The 22,403-nt window shown below is 44.3% G+C and overlaps 2 protein-coding genes across 2 annotated transcripts in view; both read right to left on the reverse strand.

The window, feature by feature from the left end:
* Nucleotides 1–1,586: 1,586 nt before the first annotated feature.
* Nucleotides 1,587–7,904, reverse strand: LOC307032570 (nucleotidyltransferase MB21D2-like). Its single transcript, XM_079670651.1, has 2 exons — nucleotides 6,023–7,904; nucleotides 1,587–5,642 (listed from the first exon to the last, which is right to left on the reverse strand). Exons 1-2 carry the CDS (start codon nucleotides 6,257–6,259, stop codon nucleotides 5,043–5,045), a joined length of 837 nt encoding a protein of 278 aa, XP_079526777.1. The 5' UTR covers nucleotides 6,260–7,904; the 3' UTR covers nucleotides 1,587–5,042.
* A 3,455-nt stretch (nucleotides 7,905–11,359) lies between these two features.
* LOC307032852 (nucleotidyltransferase MB21D2-like) overlaps nucleotides 11,360–22,403 on the reverse strand; it is a gene marked incomplete at its 3' end in the record, with an annotated part of 30,863 nt that continues 19,819 nt past the window's right edge. Inside the window, exon 4 of the mRNA XM_079671132.1 lies at nucleotides 11,360–11,402. Coding sequence (XP_079527258.1) covers nucleotides 11,360–11,402 — 43 coding nt within the window. The remainder of the gene's footprint in view (nucleotides 11,403–22,403) is intronic.

The following is a 22,403-nucleotide window of genomic DNA, read 5'->3' on the forward strand; positions in this document are numbered from 1 at the left end:
GGCTGAAATAAAATAAACATTAAATTGTGGACAGTCACATCTGTAACACAATCCAGAGAATTCCACGCTTCATAATCTGCTTAATAGACATCAACAGATTGCTGCTGTCAGTGCCTGCATGTGGTTTGGGGTTTTAATTAAAAAAATTAAAATGATATGTGTGTTTGTACCAAAAACATCTGCGCCATCATCACATAACTGATGACAGACAATGGCTAAATATTTCGAAAATGTCAGGAACCGCCTGGGGACTCGACCAGATATTACATTATGTCCTCAGCATACGCACTGCTTCAGATTTTAAATACCAGTTGCATGAAACCTTCTGGAGAGCTTTAACTGTTGCAATCTGAAGATTTATTCAAAGAAATACACTTTTCCCCAGTTCCCTTTAGTTTCCACTTTTGAGTTTGGATTAAGGAATTTACGGATCATCAGTTTTTAAACTCTCCAAATAACGAGCATGCTATTTCATCTAGAATTATTAAGCAGACGCAGACATAACTCTGCATCACAAATGATGATGTAAGACTAAACCTACATCATTGTCATGATATAGACTAGGCTCTAGTCTATATCATGACAATGATGTAGGTTTATTCTTACATCATCATATAATTTTTTGTCTTAAAATAAAATATATATATATATATTATTTTTGGGAGTAACTTTAGCAGTGTATAGACAATTAAGAAAAAGTGATGGAAAACATTATTAAATGTATAAGGGAAGTGTCCATCTAGATCAGGGGTGTCCAAACTACAGCCCGTACCAGCCTGTGGAATATGGCCCACACGTGAAACTTGTGCATTTCTTATTTTTTTCTTCCTACATATATATGTTAACATATATTATAAAGTAGTATTCTTTTGTTAAGAAGCCCACTTTCAAATAAATGTGGACACTCCTGATCTAGATCATTGGCAAGAGAAAAGTGCATTTCGACCCCAACCTTTGACCTTTTTAAGGAGATATATGAGTGGTAGAGCTGGACTGTCCGGAAACAAGAATCAGCTTTATTATTATTAAGATGTCAGTAAGGAAATGTATTACATTCAATCAATTAATCAAATGTTACTGATATAGCCAAATATTTAAAATTACTATCTGTAAAACATACAACTGTCTGCCCTTTGATTGATTTGAACAGTGACCAACTCCCCCCCTCAATAAATGAATGGTGGAATAAATGTAAGAAACCTCAGGGAGAGCAACAGAAGACAGAAAACTTGACCAGGTTTTTACTTTATTCGGTTTCTATTTCATTTTATTTAAGGTTAAGTGCTAATTGTATTACATAATTGGTTGCTAAGTCAATAGTAAAAGCCTCTATTAAAATGTGCAGAGTCAGTGTTGTGATACTTACAGCATGTGTTTGTCAGCCTGGAGCATCCTCTAACTGTGAGAGGGCAGAAATGTCTCGGTAGAAACAGTCTTAGAGCGCCCTCTGTTGGACTTAATGTGTGTTGCAGGTTAAGTAAGGCACTATACAATTATATACAAAGTATATAAAGGGGTCTTCTTCCAATCATCCCCTCTCATTGAATGTAAATAAATCATGCAAAATGATTTACTCCCACACCATGTGATTTGAAATGTAGTGATTTATTCCATGCTAAAGCTTGATCAATATAAACCCCCAGAAAATAACAGTAATAAATACAGCATATCATGATAGAGAAAATAATTTGCACTTATTAAAAAAGAAAAGACCTCAAGTAATAACAGAGATAGGACATTTCTCAAAGTGTGGAGTGATTCAGAACAGACTCTTATCGGATCGGAGTGTATCGGTGCAGATAGCGGTGAGCCTCCAGTGGGGAACAGATTGGAGATATGTTGGATACATTCATCGTATTCAGTCAGTTATTTATGCGCAGAATCAGAAAAATAATCATCAGAGGTTTCAGCAAGGAAAACAGATGTTTGGGAGTGTCATCATGCAACCCCTGGACAGCAGATACCCTTTCACTATTACAGTTGGAATTAGAGTAGAAGGATTGATTGCATATCTAAAAACTGACACCGTACATTTTAATATTGTGATTCTTTCCAGTGTTTACATTAGCAATCTCTAACTAGGCCCAATAAGGTAAAAAGTGAGACACACAACTGATACTCAGTCGAACATAACAGAGGCAATGAGAAGGTACCTTTTACATTTCCGATAAATAAATAAATGCTGCATTTCTTCTGTCTTAAAATTATTTGATATTTGAGCCTGTCTCGGAAAAAGTGCTGAAAACTCTAACGGACACACACATTCTGCAACGTCTCAACAACACACTTTGGTTTTCAATTCATACACATCAGAACAGATGGATGCAGTAAAAAAAAAAAATCATTCAGTAGTAAGCACATGAGATTTTAGAGCAGATGTTCTAATAGAAAACTCGGAAATATTCACACCAGCAGCTTTAAATGAATTAACCATCACCACGTTGACATTTAAAATAAACTGTAACCAATCATGTAGCTTTTAAATCTTGCCTTTGCACAAGTATAGCAGCAACTTTGTCAACTTTGTCTCAAATGACTTGCATTAAGACACAAAAAATTGACATTAATGCTCGTCTGGTTATTATTATGTCTCCACTGCACCATTAACTAGCTTTATAACTCCTAATCAAATTGGTGTAAAGAGTGTAAACATAAGATTAGAATAGTTTTTGCTGCTCTGGATCTTAAAAGAAATAAAGAAGCCAACCCTGTGAGGAGATATGTGGGTGTTAGGAGGGAGGAAGAGGAGCAAAAAAAGTGTGAGAGAAAGCAGAATACAGGAGAAAGAGGCAGCTGTCCAGGCCCCGCAAGGCCTGTCTTCCATCTTCAAAGGAGCAGAGATAGGCCTGTCCTCCCCCCGTCCCCCTGTGGATGATACCCGTCTGCTGAGCAACGATAGGGCGCAGCGACTAACACGCACCCACTGAGGGTGAAATTCAGCGGGCAGCATCTGGGTGTTTGTCTGCGTCCTGCTGTGTGCCTCGTCTCTGGGTGCACACACACACACACATGCACACGCACACGCACACACACACGCACACACACACACACAAGCAAAGCTCATTAAAAAAGTCCAACCATGCAGAGGAGACGGGGGACAATTATCAGAATCACTCAGGTTGGAACCAGTTTCCAAAATCGAGAGACAAACAAAACTTCAACAGAAAGTTAATAGATGAAGATGTCCCGGGCCGTTTTGAATTAGTCGTGATAACTAGCCAAAGTCCTGATTCTAGACCTGTGTTTTTGCCCAGTACACTCATAATTAGATTCCTCGTATCTCAATATATATTTTCTAGATCCCTTATAAAGGGCCTACCTTAACACTCCAAACACAAAAGACCAAAATGTCCGCTCAGGTAGGGGAACAGAACTTGAAAAAGCTCCAAGGGTTTCACGTATAATGTAGCAACCCTTACATCTTAGTACAATACAAGATAGAAATTGTATCATAATATAATTAGCAAGTTTAGTCCATTTTACATTCCCATACTTTTCAGTGTCAACCGTTTTCCGAGGCCTGGTCACGGCAGAAGGTAGCACAGCAAAGTACGTTTTCATTATTGGTAACTTTTGTTTGTGTAAAATGTCACGGAGCCCATAGTGGTGTCTTCAAATTACTTGTTTAGCTAATCAACAATCTGAAACACAAATGCAGTCAATTAACCATCATTGAGAAAGGAGAATAAAGGAACATTTGGCAAGGGGTTATTATTTGCCATTTTGTTCTTTTCATCAAAACAGTAAATAATCAATAAATGTAAAAACTCTGGGAGTGATTATTGACAGATAGATAACCCAGCTTATTTCCACTTGCTCTGTGCCTTGTTCTCAAGATCTGAAATAGTTTTAATCAATAAAGGATTCCAATATAGAGGGGGGAAAACAAGCTAGCTAATCATAAGCAAAACTCATTAGCTTTGCCGCTAACAGGACAAAGAGTCAGTATTTTCAAGAGAAATATTCGTACCAACGACACCTGTTGTATAACTGTCATAAATCCCTGTTTTAAACTTATTATCAAGTCCAACTTCTGCACTGATTCCATTGGAATTATTGATTTTTGCCAGTGTTGCGTTGTAGCTGCTGTAGTGACCAGACCTTCAGAAGGAGAAAAGGTTGATTAACATTCTGACCATGACTCATCAAAATAAGATGTACGTTTCTCTTTGCAAAACCGCACAAACGCAGCTCTTTGGTACATTCCACTACCCAATGAAATGTAAGAGGCATTGAAACATAGATTAAGACCTTAAATGAATCATATACATACAAAAATGATAAGTACTATGAATACCTGAGAATGATAATTTTTTAAATGAAAGAGATAAATGGTGGCTTGGGGGTGGAAAAATAAGTGGGCTAAACTGTAGTCGACAGAGAAAAGAGACTTTCCTCACAACATTACATTCAGTTACATCAGCCACACCTGGTTTTCCAGCCATTGCTGATCCAAAACAAACGGGAGGGAGAAACGCAGCAATCAAGGAGCTTTTCTCTCTATCTTAAGAAGTAATATGTGAAAACCCTTAGGCGTACACACTCACACACACACACACACACACACACACACACACACACACACACACACACACACACACACACACACACACACACACACACACACACACACACACACACACACACACACACACACACACACACACACACACACACACACACACACACACACACACACACACACACACACACACACACACACATACACACACTTTTTGTTTTGAGTTCCACTGGACTTGTTTCACAAGACTAAAGCCGGCCCTTGTCTTTGTAGCACCAGCTGATTAGTCTCGTTAAGGCAAGCTCGTTAGGAGAGGGCCATCTCCGTGGCAACAGCTTGGTGACATCATGTCTGTTGTGACGTCATTAGTAGGACATTTGTTTTTGGTTTAAAGAGTCAGCAGCAAGGCGTTGTTGAGGAGTGTGTTCAGTTCCATGCCTGATTTGTATTCCTCTCACCCTTTGACGCCATTTTTAGGCCGTGTTTGTTAGCTAAACACATTCCCACATGTCGAAACATGTCAGTAAAACTTGTCATCGATGCGGAAGTGCGGCCTGGTGACATCATCAGGGTTGAGAAAGACTGATATGGATTTCCCAGGGTTCTCAGTGACCAGCTGCTGCAGTCGCTGCGCCAGCTTGTCCTCCGACGGGGAGATGATGCCGCTGGCTGGGTTGTGCCCGGGGGACCCGTGGCCGTTGGTGCTAGCTGTTAGCTCCTTCTTCAGCTGCCCCGCCTGCTGGGCCTGATGCAGGGCTGCCCGCAGGTGCTCGCTGGGATCTGATCGCAGGTGGGCGAGCTTCCTGGCGACGAGCAGCGCCTGGCTGTCTGTGAGGTGCTCCAGCATGTTGCACTGGGGCAGGAAGTAGTTCGGGCAGTTTTTACCCAAGATGCAATGACCGAGGTCATCAAGGAGACCTAGGATGAGGCGGCCGGCGGTGTCGGGGTCAGAGCATGACAGGTAGGAGGCTGGAAGTCGGTCGCAGGCCCAGAAGAGGAGGGTACGCAGATGATAGAGGCTGAGGCCACGGCGAGGTCGGGAGAGGATACGGGACAACACAGCCTTCGCTGCTTGGAAAGCCTGGGCCATGGGGTACGGGATGCACTTCTTCAACTGAACCTGGAAATAAGAGAAATAGAGGACCAATCAATAAAGACATATGTAGATAAGACACGTGAACAGTTTGCTAATCTGACTCCAAAAAGGTGTAACAAGCTCCCAATTTATATCAGGACAACAGAAAGTCTACACATCTTCCACAAAGACAGAAAACTCTTTAATTTCGTCTGGACCTTGCATATAAAATGTAATAAAACGTTCAAATTTCTGTATGTAGTACTTAAAAAAATTGCTCTCTTTGATCATATGGGCATATATTTGCCCAAGAACTTGAAGAATGTAACACAAAGGCAAAGAAAGAAGACCAGATGGAAGCATATAGATGATTTAAACCTGATACATTGTGGTTAAACCTGACACCACATTAACAGTCCGCTCACCTCACTGCGGGAGAATGCCAGCCTCCACTCCCTGTCGGGCCGGCCACCCAGCGGGGAGCAGCAGGGAAGCAGATAGAAGCCCGATATGGCTTCCTCCTCTGTGATTTTACCATCCCAGAAGTGGTTGGCCGTCAGCCAGCCTTGAGCCACGGCAGGCCAGCCCCGGAACGACACCACGGGCAGGAGGTCGTACAGCACCCGGCTCGATCCCGCCTGCAGGGAGGGAGCGGGGGACATAACTTTAACAAGAAAACTCCGGGGAACCTTAAAGATCTCCTATCATGCTATTTTTAGGCATAATTATGGGTCTCAGATATATAAAAACCATGTCTATCGCTCAAAATACCAAGCAGATCATCAATTTTAGACATCGCTCATATCCCTCTATTTCAGCCGTGTTAGAGAACTGCTGATTCTGGGTCCTTAGCTCAGAATTCTAACGAGATACAGCTAAATGCTGCCGTGATTAAACGCCATATCATGTTCCAAACCACATCAAGGATTATTTCTGAAACAGTTTGGAGCTCAAATTCTTTTTCTCTTGTGGGTTTACCACAAGGTGAGTTCCTTTTTTTATTTCCTGCTTTTTTACACATACTCTCGGAAGTCAAACAGGTTAGCTCTGAGTGTTAGCGATGCTTGCTAATGTAAACAAAGACCAAAACACGTCGCACATTGTTTCTGATAGCAACGTTTCTGCGAATAAAATTAGACTCTGTTGCTCCTTTTAGGGTATATGCAGGAATCCTGAAGTTAAATTTAATACCTTTTAAGACCTTTTTTAAGACCCTTTCCATACATTTTAAGACCTCATCGCAACTTCGAGTTCTAACCGGTTACATTGGCGACACACTTTACCTCACATTTACTATATTGATTGTAAGATAGCACAACTAAACAGAGTGCAGACAGACTACTGAAGCCTCCTTTCCACGTGAACTTAAACCTCTCTGTCAAGCTCAGGTTTAATGCAGTATGCTGCTTTTTTTGCTTCTGTAGACTGTGCTCTTTCATTCCAGTAAAACTCCTCAGTCAGAAACCATTAGAAACCATACCAATAAACAAAACAATTGACAAAACTTTGAACTATGAAATATATTCAACTTTGGTGAGCTTCAGCGGGGTAATTTTTCCCGCTGCTGGAGAGGACGCTGGCGTTGACTGTTCGCCGCTTCTCCGCCTCTGTCACCCTCTATCACCCTCAACTACCATTTGTTCTTCAATCTTTCGAATTGGACCACTGCCCTGCATTTACACATCTTTAATGCAATGCACATTGTTTTAAAAAAATTTTTTTTTAACTTATTTTGGACTTCTGCCTCCGTTGCTGGCTGTAGCCGGCTGCCCTCACGTAGCCATCAACGTGCCGGGTGGCTATTGCTATCTGCTACATCGCCTACTGTCTGTTTCCGTCCCATGCAACAACCTTGGACTCTCTCTGCCTCCTGCCTTCATCTCTGGGGTGCATCTGTCCCGTCCAGCTGCTCACATCCTCCTGCCATGTCGTGGATCTTACTCGTCTCCACAACAATCCTCCACCTCTGTGAACCTAGCTAGCCCGCTAGCTGCTATTAGCTGCTATCTGCTATCGCTGCTATCGCTGCCATCACACTGCTCCCAGCCATTCCGCCTGTCATCATGCTGAAATACTCCATCTCACAGCTGCTGTCATTGACCAACTCCTCCACTCCGTCTTCCATCTCAGTCATCAGACATCTTGGACTCCTTCGTCGACCCTGCTACATTCACCGAAGCACCCGCCGCAGTTTTGTTTACCTTCAGCACGGACAATCCTTTGCATCCATCTGCTCCACGCAACGCACTGTTGCACACCTGACGCGTCATCAGAACGCAACTCCTACTGCTTCTCTTACACTCTCCCCCGCTCACCTACACTCCCAGCTGCACGGAATACCTATACCTGGAGCGGATCCCACTCCCCTCCGCCTCCCAACACATATAACAAGCCATTTCTCCCCACCATCAAGCCCCCCTCCTCTGCTCCACTGCCCCCCCTCTCATGCCCACCCCCGCGCTGCTAACCTAGACAACCGCATACCTCTCCAGCCTGCCACCACCCCTACAACCCCCCACTTGACCAATTTTGCCCTTCTAAATATACGGTCACTCAACAATAAAGCCCACATCCTTCACGAACTCATCCTGGACAAATCCATCGACTTCCTTCTGCTCACTGAAACCTGGCAACAACCCAATGACTTCTTCTCGCTTAATCAAACATCCCCCCCTGGTTTTAATTACATCACTAAACCCCGCCCCTCACGCCGTGGTGGTGGGCTGGCTGTCATCTACAACCAGAACATCCGGACTATAGAACTCACCCTCCCCTCAGTACCATCCTTCGAATTTCTCGCCTTCAAAACCCCTCCCTCACTGACAGTTATCCTCATTTACCGCCCCCCTAAACCACACCCCTCCTTCCTCTCTGATCTCACTGAACTCCTAACCATTGCTTCATCCCTCTCCCCACGTCTGTTACTCCTCGGCGACCTTAACATCCACATGGACTCCACCACCTGCAAACACGCTTCTGAATTTTCCTCCCTTCTGGACAATTTCTCATTTACACAACATGTCACCTTCCCCACCCACGATAAAGGACACATCCTTGACCTTGTCTGCTCCACCAACCTCACAGTACTCGACCTCCACCCCTGCCCCTTTCCCCTCTCTGACCACAAACTCATACAGTTCACCACCGCCTCCCCCGTCCGCCGCCCCCCCCCCCCATCCAGGAACATCACTTTCCGTAATTTACGCTCTGTTGATCCCCAGCACCTCTCCGACCTGCTATCCTCTACTCTCCCCCTGGACTCGAACCTCAGCTCACCCGATGATCAACTCAACCACCTTAATTCAACCCTACTCGCCTCCCTCAATAGCTTGGCCCCCCTCAAAAGGAAAAATGTCACTTTTAAAACCTCCTCGCCCTGGTTCACCCCTGCACTCCGTAAACTGAAGCAAAGCGGCCGCCAGCTTGAACGCCTAACCATGAAATCATCCCTCACAGTTCACCATGATTCCTACAAACTCCATCTCACTACCTACAGAGACGCCCTCAATGCCGCAAAATCTGCTTACCTCTCCACCATCTTCATCGACCCCTCCCGTAACCCCAGGACCCTCTTCTCCACCGTCAACAAGCTCCTCAAACCCCGTGCTGACACGCTCTCTTCCTCCACTTCCACATGCAGTTCATTCCTCCAGTTTTTCTCTGACAAAATCACTGCCATTAATCACTCCCTATCCGCTGCATCTGACACACAAACATCTCCCCCAACATCCACCGCCACAATTCCTCCCTCCATCTCCCTTGACCTCCCGAGCCCTCCTCCCCACGGCATTCTCTCCCAGTTCACTCTGGTTACCGCCCCTGAAATACTCCAACTGATCAGCTCCTCCAAACCCACAACCTGCTTGCTTGACCCTCTACCCACCCCTCTTCTGAAGTCCTGCCTCCCCGTCCTTTGCCCCTACATTGTCAACCTTTTCAACTCCTCCCTGTCCCAAGGAACCGTTCCCTCTGCCTTCAAAACTGCTGCTGTCACTCCCATCCTCAAGAAACCCGGTCTGGGAACTTCCGGTTGGGCATGACGGAGTAGAGACGTGCGTAGTTCTGCTCCCGCAAACTTTTGTGCTGTAACTTTTCTGAAGCCCATAACTTTTCTTTAACTTACATTCAAGTGAACATTAATATTATTCCGCTCACAACGCCACCATAGTATGCCGTCCAAATTGGCGAAAAGCAACAAAAAAGAAAAAACCGCCGGGACCGATAGCCCCGAGCTAGCTAGCAACGATCTCAACATGGCGGACATGGCTAGCCTCCTTGAAGACCACCGTAGAGCTCTCTCTGCCGACTTTAAGTCTGCCATCTCAACTCTTGAAGCCAAACTAGACCGAATCCAAGCGACTGTGTCAGACCACGGGCAGACAATTGCTTCGCTCGAGTCCAATGCTAACTTGCAGGACGAACGCATGTTAGCCCTGGAGGCTACTTGTGCTACGCTAACGGACAGCAATGCTAAACTGGTGGCCAAGGTCACTGATCTCGATTCCCGCAGCCGGCGCAACAATATAAGAATTGTCGGTTTGCCAGAATCCATTGAGGGCCCTCATCCCTCGACATTCTTCCCGAAGCTGCTGATGGAGGTCCTTGGTGAGGGCGTCTTTGATTCGCCGCCGGAGTGCGACAGGGCCCACCGCTCACTCACCGACAAGCCCAAGCCGGGACAGAGGCCACGGCCGGTCATCATCCGCGTCCACAGGTACCAGCAGAAGGAGAATATTATCCGTGAGGCCCGGGCCAGGAGAGGCAAGCTACAATACCAAGGTACGCCCATCGCCATCTACGAGGACTACGCACCCGAAGTGATGGAACAGCGCTACAAATACCGAGAGGTGATGGCGGAGCTTTACAACCTAGGGCTCAAGCCAGCCCTGCTGTTCCCTGCGAGGCTTTCCATCGTATCGAAGGAGGGAGGTAAGAAGAGATTCTCCTCGGTGGCAGAGGCTAAATGCTACATAGCATCCATTCGTCCTGACGCTGAATCAGTCTCACGCGTCTGATGGGACGTTTAGTAAGAGACTATTATGACTTTTTTTTGTATTCTGCTTTCATGGACACTTTTTGTACATGCACTTTGGCCGCTCTGGTATTTGCACTGATAGTTTGAGCCTAGTGCTGATATTGCAATGAACATGAATGTACCTGCTACTGTTTACACTACATGGGACCCAGGTACTTGGACTGTTCTGAATGCTGTTTGAACTGATTCCTTCTATGGGTTTTAACCCTTAAAGTGCAATTCTATTTTGTTTTACTTGATCTCTGGGCCTTATTTTATTTATGTATGTTACTTGAGATCTATGTCAGTGCCTTATTGCCCCCTGCTATGCTTATATTGGTAGGCTGTTTACCTATCTATGGATGTTAGTATAATTGCTATTTTATGCATATATATATATACACTTGAGTTTTTTGTTTTTTTGTTTGTTCACTTGATACTTTTCCGTGTTACAATGGGCTTCCCGCTTTTAGTATAGGGAACGGGACCCCGGAAGATAAGTTCTGCTGTTGAGCTTTGAGCTATAGCGCTCAGTCAGGGTTTGTATTTGCGATGCTCCGGGTATGGTCACATTTGGGTTTATGGGTTGTGTTTTGTTTATGGTTTGTCTATTTTTGCCTTCGCTTGTTTTTTTTGTACTGTTTTTTTCCCCTTCCCCGGTCTTCTTCTTCCCCCCCACCACTCCTCTCCCCTCAGTCCTCGGGAAGCACAACGTTTTCAGACCACCTTCATTAGACTCCCCATATGACTAACAGTATGACGACTGCTGGCAGAAGTGTGCGCCTGATCTCCTGGAACACCAGAGGAATGAACAAAGCTATTAAAATTGGTAAGGTCTTGACTCGATTGCAACATCTTAAAGGGGACATTATATTTTTACAAGAAACACACCTTAAAACGTCTGACACCCTTCGCATCAAGCGGGCATGGATGGGCCATTACTTCCACTCAAGATTTTCTAGTAAAGCCAGAGGTGCTGCCATTATTATTCACAAGAGTGTGATGTTCGTACCAACAAATACTATTCTCGACAATAATGGCCGCTACGTCATAGTTTCAGGTGTCTTGCAGGGCATGCCTGTAATTTTGGTTTCTGTTTACGCACCCAACTGGGATGATGACCAATTCTTTATGAACCTTTTTGCTAAAATCCCGAACGCAGACAATCACCGCATAATCGTGGGTGGAGATTTTAACTTGATTCAAGATGTGCATCTCGACAGGTCATCCCTTAAACTTGGCACTCTCTCAAAATCCGCCAATGTAGTCTCAAATTATGCAGCACAATTAGGAATCTCAGACCCTTGGAGATTTAAAAACCCTCAAAGTAAAGCTTTCTCTTTTTTCTCACACGTCCACCACACATTCTCGCGAATAGATTTTTTTCTGCTTGATGACAGCTTGCTACACCTTGCCAGCGCGTGTCAATACCATCCTATAGCCACCTCAGATCACGCCCCTGTATCAATTGACATCCACTTCCCTCTTAGTGTTACTCCCGCTAAGTTGTGGAGGTTCAGTTCCCACCTGCTGTCAGATGACAAGTTTAAGGACTTTGTTAACTCTCAGATTCGTTTATATATCGAAATTAATGACACTGCTGACGTAAGTTGTGGAACAGTGTGGGAGGCTCTTAAAGCCTATGTTCGTGGGCAGGTTATATCGTATGTTTCCAAACTAAGAAAGGATGAAAGGGTTCGGCTGTCGGCAATTTTGGAAGAACTTCTCCGAATTGATGAAACGTATTCCTTCTCCCCCTCACCAACCTTATATAAAGAACGCATATTATTACATTTGGAACATGACCTTTTAATGACGAGCGTAGTGGAGAGACAACTGAGGCAAACTAAGCAGCGCTTTTTTGAACAGGGGGACAAGGCTGGGAGGCTTCTGGCTCAACAGGCTCGGGCAGTTAACGCTTCCAGATTAATCCCCAAAGTAAAGTCGCCCGAAGGCAATTTAGTCTCTGACCCGATTGAAATAAACAAGTCTTTCTTTGAATTTTATAATAATTTGTACACTTCTGAATGCCCCACAATTGGCACAATAAACCCAAATCCTCTTGACTCCTTAACTTTCCCCCAAATTGACGTAGTCAACGCAGGCGGAATGGGGGACCCCATTTCCACTTTAGAGATACAGGAAGCCATCAAATCTATGCAAAATGGGAAATCCCCTGGTCCGGACGGCTTCACAGTCGAATTCTACAAGGCATATTCGTCTCTTTTGGCCCCAATTCTAGCAAGGATGTATAATGATTCCCTTAAAGAAGGCAGATTACCTCAAACCCTGTCCATGGCATCCATCTCTCTACTATTGAAGAAGGATAAAGATCCTACTCTCTGTGGCAGCTACAGACCAATTTCTCTCCTAAATGTTGATTGTAAAATACTGGCTAAGATTTTGTCCCTCCGCCTCCAACTCGTGATACCTTCTATAGTTCCGCTTGACCAAACAGGCTTTATGATAGGGAGACACTCTTTCTTCAACACCAGGAGGCTACTTAATGTTATTTTCTCGCCCCCGTCCAATGCCCCCGAAGTCATAGTTTCACTCGATGCGGAAAAAGCTTTTGATAGGGTGGAGTGGAGCTACTTGTTCTTCATTTTAGAAAAATTTGGCTTTGACTCAAAATTTATTTCTTGGATTAAGCTTTTATATGCCTCACCTTCTGCATCGGTAAACACAAATGGCATTCAATCGTCTGCTTTCCCTCTCCAACGTGGGACACGCCAGGGCTGCCCGCTTTCTCCCCTATTGTTTAATTTAGCCATCGAGCCTCTAGCTATATGGCTCAGAGGCCATAATGGGTTTGAGGGCATCACTCGTCATGGTATAGTTCACAAACTTTCCCTTTACGCGGATGACCTTCTCCTATACGTCTCCAATCCTGTGTCCTCTCTCCCTCCTATATTGTCAATCCTTGAGCAGTTTGGTCGTTTATCAGGCTACAAATTAAATCTCCAAAAGAGCGAACTATTTTTTGTAAACCAACTGGCGAAGACACTCCCCCCAACCGCTTTTCCCTTTAATATTGCATCAGATGGCTTCAGATACTTGGGGGTGTCCATCACCAGCTCCTTTAAAGATCTGTTTCCCAAAAATGTTCAACCACTCTTAGCTAAATGCAAATCGGATCTATCTAGGTGGTCTTCCCTTCCCTTATCCCTTGTTGGCCGTGTCAATCTTATTAAAATGGTAATTCTGCCGAAATTCTTATATCTCTTCCAGCATATCCCAATTTACATCAATAAATCTTTTTTCACCAGTCTTGACAGTCAACTAAATGCGTTCATTTGGGATGATAAACCCGCCCGTCTTAAAAAATCAATTCTTCAGCTCCCCAAGTCGGAGGGTGGCTTGGCACTCCCGAACTTCCGTCACTACTACTGGGCCTCTAATATTAACCGACTCCTTTACTGGATTGGCCCCAAGACTCCTAACTCCAGCCCACCATGGGTTCACATGGAGATCTCCTCCTCCTCTAGCTCCTTACACTCTGTGATTTGCTCCCAACTTCCCGTAATGACGCACAAAATCTCAGTCAACCCAATTGTTACCAGTACTATTAAGATTTGGCTTCAATTCAGAAGGCAACATGGCTTACACAGAGCCTCAATCCTAGCTCCAATACTAAATAATCACTCATTCTCCCCATCCTGCTCGGACCCCACCTTCCGTATGTGGGCTGGTAACGGGCTTGTCACAATCAGTAATCTTTACAAGGATGGGGTTTTCTCTGACTTTGCATCCTTGTCAGCCAAATATCACCTGCCAAATAGTCATCTTTTCCGCTTCTTCCAAATTAGACATTTTGCTCAAAAGCAATTTCCCCATTTTCCCAACCGCCCCCCTGAGTCAGGAATTGACCAGTTTCTCACCCTTGATTGTGACCAAAAAAGGCTGGTATCTACTATTTATGGAAAACTTGCCTCCTTTGACCAAGCCTCTACTACATCTGTAAAAGAGTCCTGGGAGGGTGAGTTGGGTGTAGACATATCTGACAGTAAGTGGAGGGACATTCTTCGTTTGGTGCAAACCTCATCTATCTGTGCTAGGCATGGTCTAATGCAGTGTAAGGTGCTCCACAGGGCTCACTTTACCAATGCTAAACTAGCCAAAATATTTCCTCTTAGAAGCAATGCCTGTAACAGATGCAAGCAATCTCCTGCCAATCACACGCATATGTTTTGGTCATGCCCCAGCCTGAATGCATTCTGGTCTAGTATTTTCAAAACCCTTGAACAGGCCCTTAACACACCCATACCCCTTAACCCTCTAACTGCCTTGTTCGGCATCCCCCCAACACAGAACATGCCCACCACGACCCAGCGGGTCATCGCCTTCACAACCCTGCTGGCCAGGCGTTCCATTCTTCTGAAGTGGAAGCACGTTTCCCCGCCCACACATGACAGGTGGATACAGGAACTATTACAGTGTATTAATCTCGAAAAGATACGATTTTCACTTCAAGGATCCCTGACACTCTTTCATAAGACCTGGACTCCCTTACTACTGCTAATCAATGACCTGACAATCAACCCTGATGCTGATGAGTTGTGAATGAACCCGGTGGGGGGGGGAAGAGACCTTCACTTCCCCCTTTCCTTATCTCCCTAATATCTCGACCATTGCTTTGTTTGTCTTCTCCGTTTCCTCATGTAACTTGCAGTACCATTATTTCCCTGGTATTTATTTTTACTGACTAAAAACATGAAGAAGCATCTGTATTTTTATGTAATTTTCAGTTATTGGTCTTCGTATTTCATGTCATTTTTATCCCCTTTTATTTTTTTTATTATTATTTTTTTTATGTTGGTGTTTTGTAACTTTTTGATTGATGTCTTGTTTATAATGTGATCATAGCCCATAGGGGTGGGGGGGTGGGGTAACTATTTAGTCTTCCTACAGACCATCTTCTCTACGTGTGTACCTAATGTATTGCAACTGCGATGTCTGTCAAAAAGCCAATAAAAAGATTTTGAAAAAAAAAAAAAAAGAAACCCGGTCTGGATCCCTCCTCCCTCAGTAATTACCGCCCCATCTCCAACCTCCCCTTTCTCTCTAAAACAATAGAACGCATCATCTCCAAACAACTCCACCGCCATCTCCAAAGAAATGACCTTTTTGAACCCCTTCAGTCTGGTTTTCGTCCTCACCACAGCACAGAAACGGCACTCATCAAAGTCCTCAATTCCCTCCTCACCTCTGCTGATACCGGTTCCCTCGACATCCTCATCCTCCTTGACCTGAGTGCAGCCTTCGATACCGTGAGCCACACCATCCTGCTTACCCGACTCCGGGATATCGGTATCGAAGGTACTGCACTCAGGTGGCTCCAGTCCTACCTCTCCGACAGATCCCACTTCATCTCCCTCAACAATCACTCCTCTACCACAGCTTCAGTCACCCAAGGTGTTCCCCAAGGTTCAGTACTCGGCCCCCTCCTCTTCATCATCTACATCCTCCCCCTTGGTCAGATTCTCCGCCATCACAACCTGGTCTTTCACTGCTATGCTGACGACACACAGATCTAGCTCAGCACCAAATCCCCCCACAACCCCCCTCTCACACACATCGAATCCTGTCTGACTGCAATAAAATCCTGGATGCAACACAACTTCCTCAAACTCAACAGCAATAAAACTGAACTCCTCCTCATCGGCTCCAAATCCACCCTCAGCAAAACCCCCAACCTGACACTCACCATCGATGGCACCCCTGTTTCCCCCTCCACCCAGGCACGCAACCTTGGCGTGATATTCGACCCCACCCTCTCCCTCGACCCCCACATCCGCCAAGTTGTAAAAACCTAATTTTTCCACCTCCGCAATATCGCCAAACTCCGTCCCTCTCTCACCCGCCCCACAGCTGAGCGACTCATTCACGCCTTCATCTCCTACCGCCTTGACTATTGCAACTCACTCCTCTTCGGCATCAGCACAACATCCCTCAACAGACTCCAGCGTGTCCAGAACGCAGCCGCCAGACTCCTCACCCACACCAAATCATGGCATCACATCACCCCGGTCCTCAAAGAACTCCACTGGCTTCCCGTCTCACACCGCATTCACTACAAACTCCTGGTCCTCACCTATAAAGCCCTCCACCATCTGGCCCCCCCCCTACCTCACTGACCTCCTCATCCTCTACCAACCACAACCCTCAGATCCACCTCAGCCGGTTTGCTCTCAATCCCCAAGGCCAAACTCCGGAGCTTCGGGGACAGAGCCTTCTCTGTGGCAGCCCCGAAGCTCTGGAACTCCCTCCCCCAAGACCTCCGTGAGTCTGATTCCCTCACCCTGTTCCAGTCCCGTCTCAAAACCCACCTCTTCAACTCTGCGTATCCTTAAACCCGCCCCTCCCCCCTCTGAACCAACATCCTCCTGACTGCTTTTCTGTTTTTGTTTTGTTTTTTGTTTTTGTTTGTGTTTTTGTTCTTGTTTTGTTTGTCGACCTGACTCATAATGTAAAGCGTCTTTGGGTCTAGAAAAGCGCTATATAAATCCCATTTATTATTATTATTAATGCCATATGGGCTCCCTCACAAATACCCAGGGGTTAAATTGGCCCGGCATATTGGACGATGCTCTGACGTCATCACCCTCACACATTTGTCATATGTTTACAAAAAACGAAATATATGTTAAGACTTTTCTCGTTGTTAATATAGACTATATTAAGAGTCGATATGTGTTGACTTTACTTTAAAATAGCAGATCTCTGTGACCGGATATAGTTCGGCTTAGTGAACAGTGTCTCTTCCTTGGAGGAGCAGCATTGCCCGGACTCCGCTGCTCCTTCGCGGCTCCTCCGTGCAGAGAGCCTGCACTGCAGCGGTGTGTGTCAGCGACGTGCAGTCAGTGGAGGCACGGATTGGCCATCGGGAGAGTCGGGACTTAAACGCAGCAGCTTTCTGGCTAGCACTTAGCATGTGGGACAGGACAGCTGGGACAGCTGGGACAGCTGGGACAGCTGGGACCCCCCCCCCCCCTCCCCCTCCCCCTCCCCCCCACAGAGCGGAGCAAGACAACAAAACTTAAAATAAGAAGCAGCATTTTACGGTGCGCTATGTATGGGGCCGCCTTGAGGGGGTTTCCCGACATGTCGTTTCAGTCAATTAAAGGGTGTTTCATGTTGTCGTTGCTGTGGACCTTCTTAATACCTTGGAAAATGCTGTTTAATACTTTTTAATTTCACTAAATTGATTTATCAACTTTTAATACTTTTTAAGACCCCGCGGACACCCTGCTTTGAAAAAGAAGAAAATAAAACAACATAGACTAGCTCCATGGCATAATGCCGAAACCCGCCAAATAAAGCAAAATTCGAGGCAACTTGAAAGGGTATAGCATTCCACTAAACTTGAAGAATCTCGTTTAACTTGGCATATTACTCTCAATGAATATAAAAAAGCGAGAGCAGCCCACTACTATTCATTAATAGATGAGAATAAGAATAATGCAAGATTTCTTTTCAGCACTGTAGCCAGGCTGACAGAGAGCCAACAGCTCTATTGAGCCTTCTATTCCCATAGCACTCAGTAGTAATGATTTTATGTTATGTTGTTATGTGGCTATGTTCCACAATAATTTAAAGTAGCAGTGATAAAACTTCTTCTTAAAAAGCACAACCTCGATCCAGAGGTTTTAGCCAACTGTAGACCTATTTCTAATCTTCCGTTCCTCTCAAGAATTCTTGAGAAAGCAGTCGCAAAACAGTTGTGTGATTCCTTAAAAAACAATGATTTATTGGAAGATTTTCAGTCTGGCTTTAGAACACATCATAGCACAGAGACAGCTCTTGTTAAAGTAACAAATGACCTTCTAATAGCCTCTGACAAGGAACTTGTCTCTATTCTTGTCTTGCTCGATCTCAGAGCTTCATTTGATACTATCGACCATGACATCCTATTGCAAAGACTAGAGCACTTAGTTGGCATAAAGGGAACTACTTTAGGCTGGTTTAGGTCCTATCTATCTGAAAGCTCTCAGTTTGTGTGTGTCAACGATGAATCTTCCATGCAAACCAAAGTTAGCTATGGAGTGCCACAGGGCTCAGTGCTTGGACCTATTTTTTCCCCATTATATATGCTTCCAATATGATAAGGAATCACTCTGTACATTTTCATTGCTATGCGGATGATACTCAACTATATTTATCAATCAAGTCTGATGAAACCAATCATCTAAATCAAATTCAAGACTGCCTCAAGGACTTAAAAACGTGGATGACCTTACCTTTTTTTATGTTAAACACGGCCAAAACTGAAGTTATTGTACTCGGCCCAAAGAATCTACGAAACAAATTATCTAAAGATATACTAACTATGGACGGCATTCATTTGGCCTCCAGTGTGACTATAAGGAATCTTGGTGTTGTATCAGGATTGATCCTTTAACGCCCACATAAAATCAATCTCTAGGACCGCCTTCTTTCATCTACGTAACATTGCAAAAATTAGGCATATCTTGCCACAAAATGATTCAGAAAAACTAGTCCATGCATTTGTTACTTAAAGGCTGGATTATTGTAACTCTTTATTATCAGGGTGTACCAAAAAGTCAATTAAGTCGCTTCAGCTGATTCAAAATGCTGCAGCACGTGTACTGACGAGAGCATGGAAAAGGGACCACATTACTCCTGTTCTGGCTGACTTACACTGGCTCCCTATAGAACACAGAGGATATAATTCAAAATTCTTCTTCTCGTCTACAAAGCCCTTAATGGGCAGGCTCATTATACCCTACTTTCCTACTAGGGCAGGGGTGGGGAACCTTTTTCCTCTCAAGGGCCATTTCAATTTTTTCAACATCCTCCGAGGGCCGTACAAATTATTGACCTCTTCTTAAAAATACTAAAATCACAGCCCATTCATTTCGCCTTTCTTTCATGCTGTGCAAAGAAAAAGCAACCTCTTAATCCAGATATCTTACCATGACTCGTGCATGCATTCACGTGCACGGAGTGGCATGACCACCAAAACAGAAAGTATATGGACACAAGATATGTGCAAATGTATTTAGTTTCCTATCCATATGGACGTGATTTAAGTGGGGGGGGGACCTAACCTCCTCCTCCAAAAAGATTTGTTTTTAGTTAAAAGCATCAATCTGGTGCACTTTGAGAGCAACATTAGGAGATCTATGGATAGATCTCTCAACACCCATATGAAACAGAACTGTAAGCGGATTTATTTTTCTTTATGGATATTTTACAAATCACTCCCCTTTCAAACTGTATTCTTGTTTATTAATAACAACTTTTATTTACTGTCATATAGTATTTTATACCTGTTTACTTTATTATCTTGTTTTTTTTATAACTATAATGATCATATAAAGATGTGCCTTTACCTCACTGGTTGGACAAAAAAAACGTCTTATATTCGTTAGCTAACTAACCGGATGCTAATAACAACAACGTTATTGACTGTATGATCAGTATGACAGATGAACAGATCGCCACTGGGCTTTCAACTAAAGACACAGCCACGAAAAAACTGCGGCATGTGTACGGCTCCTTATGGGTACTGCAATTTTTGGAAGTGCTGAAGCGACGTTCTGATGCTCTCCGTCAGAACTGCACCCCTGTCAGACGAGACATGTACCAATTTTTTGGGCGTTTTCTTTTTTCTTTAATTTTTTTCTTTTTTGCGTGTGCTTATAAATTACCTCGAGGGCCGTACCAAATGGTTTCGCGGGCCGTATACGGGGGCATTGCGTTCCAAGAATGCATGGTTGTTGGTTGTTCCTAGAGTTTCTAAAAGTACAATGGGAGCCAGAGCCTTTTCTTATCAAGCTCCACTTTAGTGGAATCAGCTTCCAGTTTGTGTTCGGGCGGCAGACACCCTATCCGTTTTTAAGAGTGCGCTTAAGACCTTCCTTTTTGATAAAGCTTATAGTTAGGGCTGATTAGATTCAGCCCCTAGTTTTGCTGCTATAGGCTTAGATTGTCGGGGGACATCTTACTTCTTCCTTCTCTATGTCTGTACCTGTGTACTCTCATGTTCCGAATAACCCAGCTTCCCCAACATTTATTTTTGGTGTCTATCTACGCCGGGATCTTGAGCCGTGGCTGATCCTGAGTCCTGGATTGCTAGCCCTGGATCCTGAGTCATGGCTGGGCCTGTTGCTGTAGTCCTGAGTCCTGGATCCGGCATCCTGAGTCGTGGCTGTGCCTGTTGCTGTGGTCCTGGACCCTGAGATTTTGAGTCGGGGCTGAATCGGTCTCTGCGGTTCTGCCTGACTCTCATCATACTACTTCCCTGATGGCTCCCACAGGATTGTTGACATCCTTGTGGATTAATCTTCTTATTATAGACACATGCATTTCCAAACATTTGGACTACCTACAGATGTAGCGCTTCATTTCAGATGCCTACCCGTGCGGGTCCGTGATCTGCACGGGGTGGGCCCCTGCTGAAAAGGAAAAACCCCCGCAGGACTTGATACGCCCCCTTGATAAATAAATGCAATTATAATGAAACCAGCTGCAATGGATCGTGGATCCACCAGGGGGAGCCGTGATTGAAAAGCTGCCAGAGTGGAACTCATGTGAAATAAACAGCTGATAGATCTACAGGAATCTGATATAGCGGATATTTGTTAAGATCCATATGTCACTGATAGGATCATATTCTGTGCTAAATAAGAGACATGTAATCATTTACAAAACATCACCATGTTTTTATTTAACAAAATAATGTTGTTTAATCCACGTTGGTGTAAGTACAAAACCATCGCTATGTTTTTTTGTCAGGAAATGCAGACCGGCTCAAACTAACGATCTTTAATCATCATCCTCACGATCATTTAATGTATCATATGTTCGCGAATTGAAATGAATGCACTAATACATGTAGTTTAATCCACGTGAGTTTACAACAACAAAAATAATTGCTTTGTTTTTATAACACATCCGAATAATGGGAAATGCAGCATGGCTCTCACTAACGATAATCCTAATCCCACGGGCAAACAATAATATGTACAGTGTTAATAGTTTACTGTATTATTAGTGTCTAATATTACTGCTATAACAATCACACATTGAGTTGTTAAAATCAGACCGTTGTTTTTTTTAAACAGTCTGAATGAAACGGCAGCTTTCAGGTGACCAGGTGTGTGTTTACCAGTATTGGGACTAACTAACTCATAACGTTACTAGTTACCTATTCCCATTCAGTAACGCCGTTATAGTTACTTTGATTTAAATGGGTGCGTTACTGCGTTACATTATGTGATCCGACTGAACCGAATCTCCCTGCGGATGTAATTTACAGGCGAATACAGTGATGTCCTCTCACAGTACCATGGAAAAGTGAGAGTGACCAGAGAGGAGTGATGATTGGTTAACGCGGGGTAACATTTCAGGGTAAGCCAATCACAGACAGAGTTGGGCGGGTCTTGCCTTATGGGGAAAATACACAGACACACAAACACTTGCTAACACACACACATACACGGCAACGCCCACCACCAGCACACACACACACAATGGCAGATGCAGGTATCAGCGAGAGCAGCAGCGCGTTTACAACTTGGAGATATAACCACTATTTTCAATTTGTGGGGATAAAGGACGCAAAAAATATTACGGTCAAATGTAAATTGTGTGCAGAACAGAAAGCATTGTCCACATCGAATAACAGCAATGCCAATCTCCTGAAGCACCTAACTAATGTACATGGGGCTATAAAACTAGTCGCCAAAGACCCCACCGTCTCAACCACTGGCAGTGCTTGTAAACATATCTTTTGTGTTTTATTGTTCCACTACATTTCATAATAA

The sequence above is a fragment of the Notothenia rossii genome (genome assembly GCF_949606895.1).
Source record: "Notothenia rossii genome assembly, chromosome: 3".
NCBI classification, from domain to species: Eukaryota; Metazoa; Chordata; class Actinopteri; order Perciformes; family Nototheniidae; genus Notothenia; species Notothenia rossii.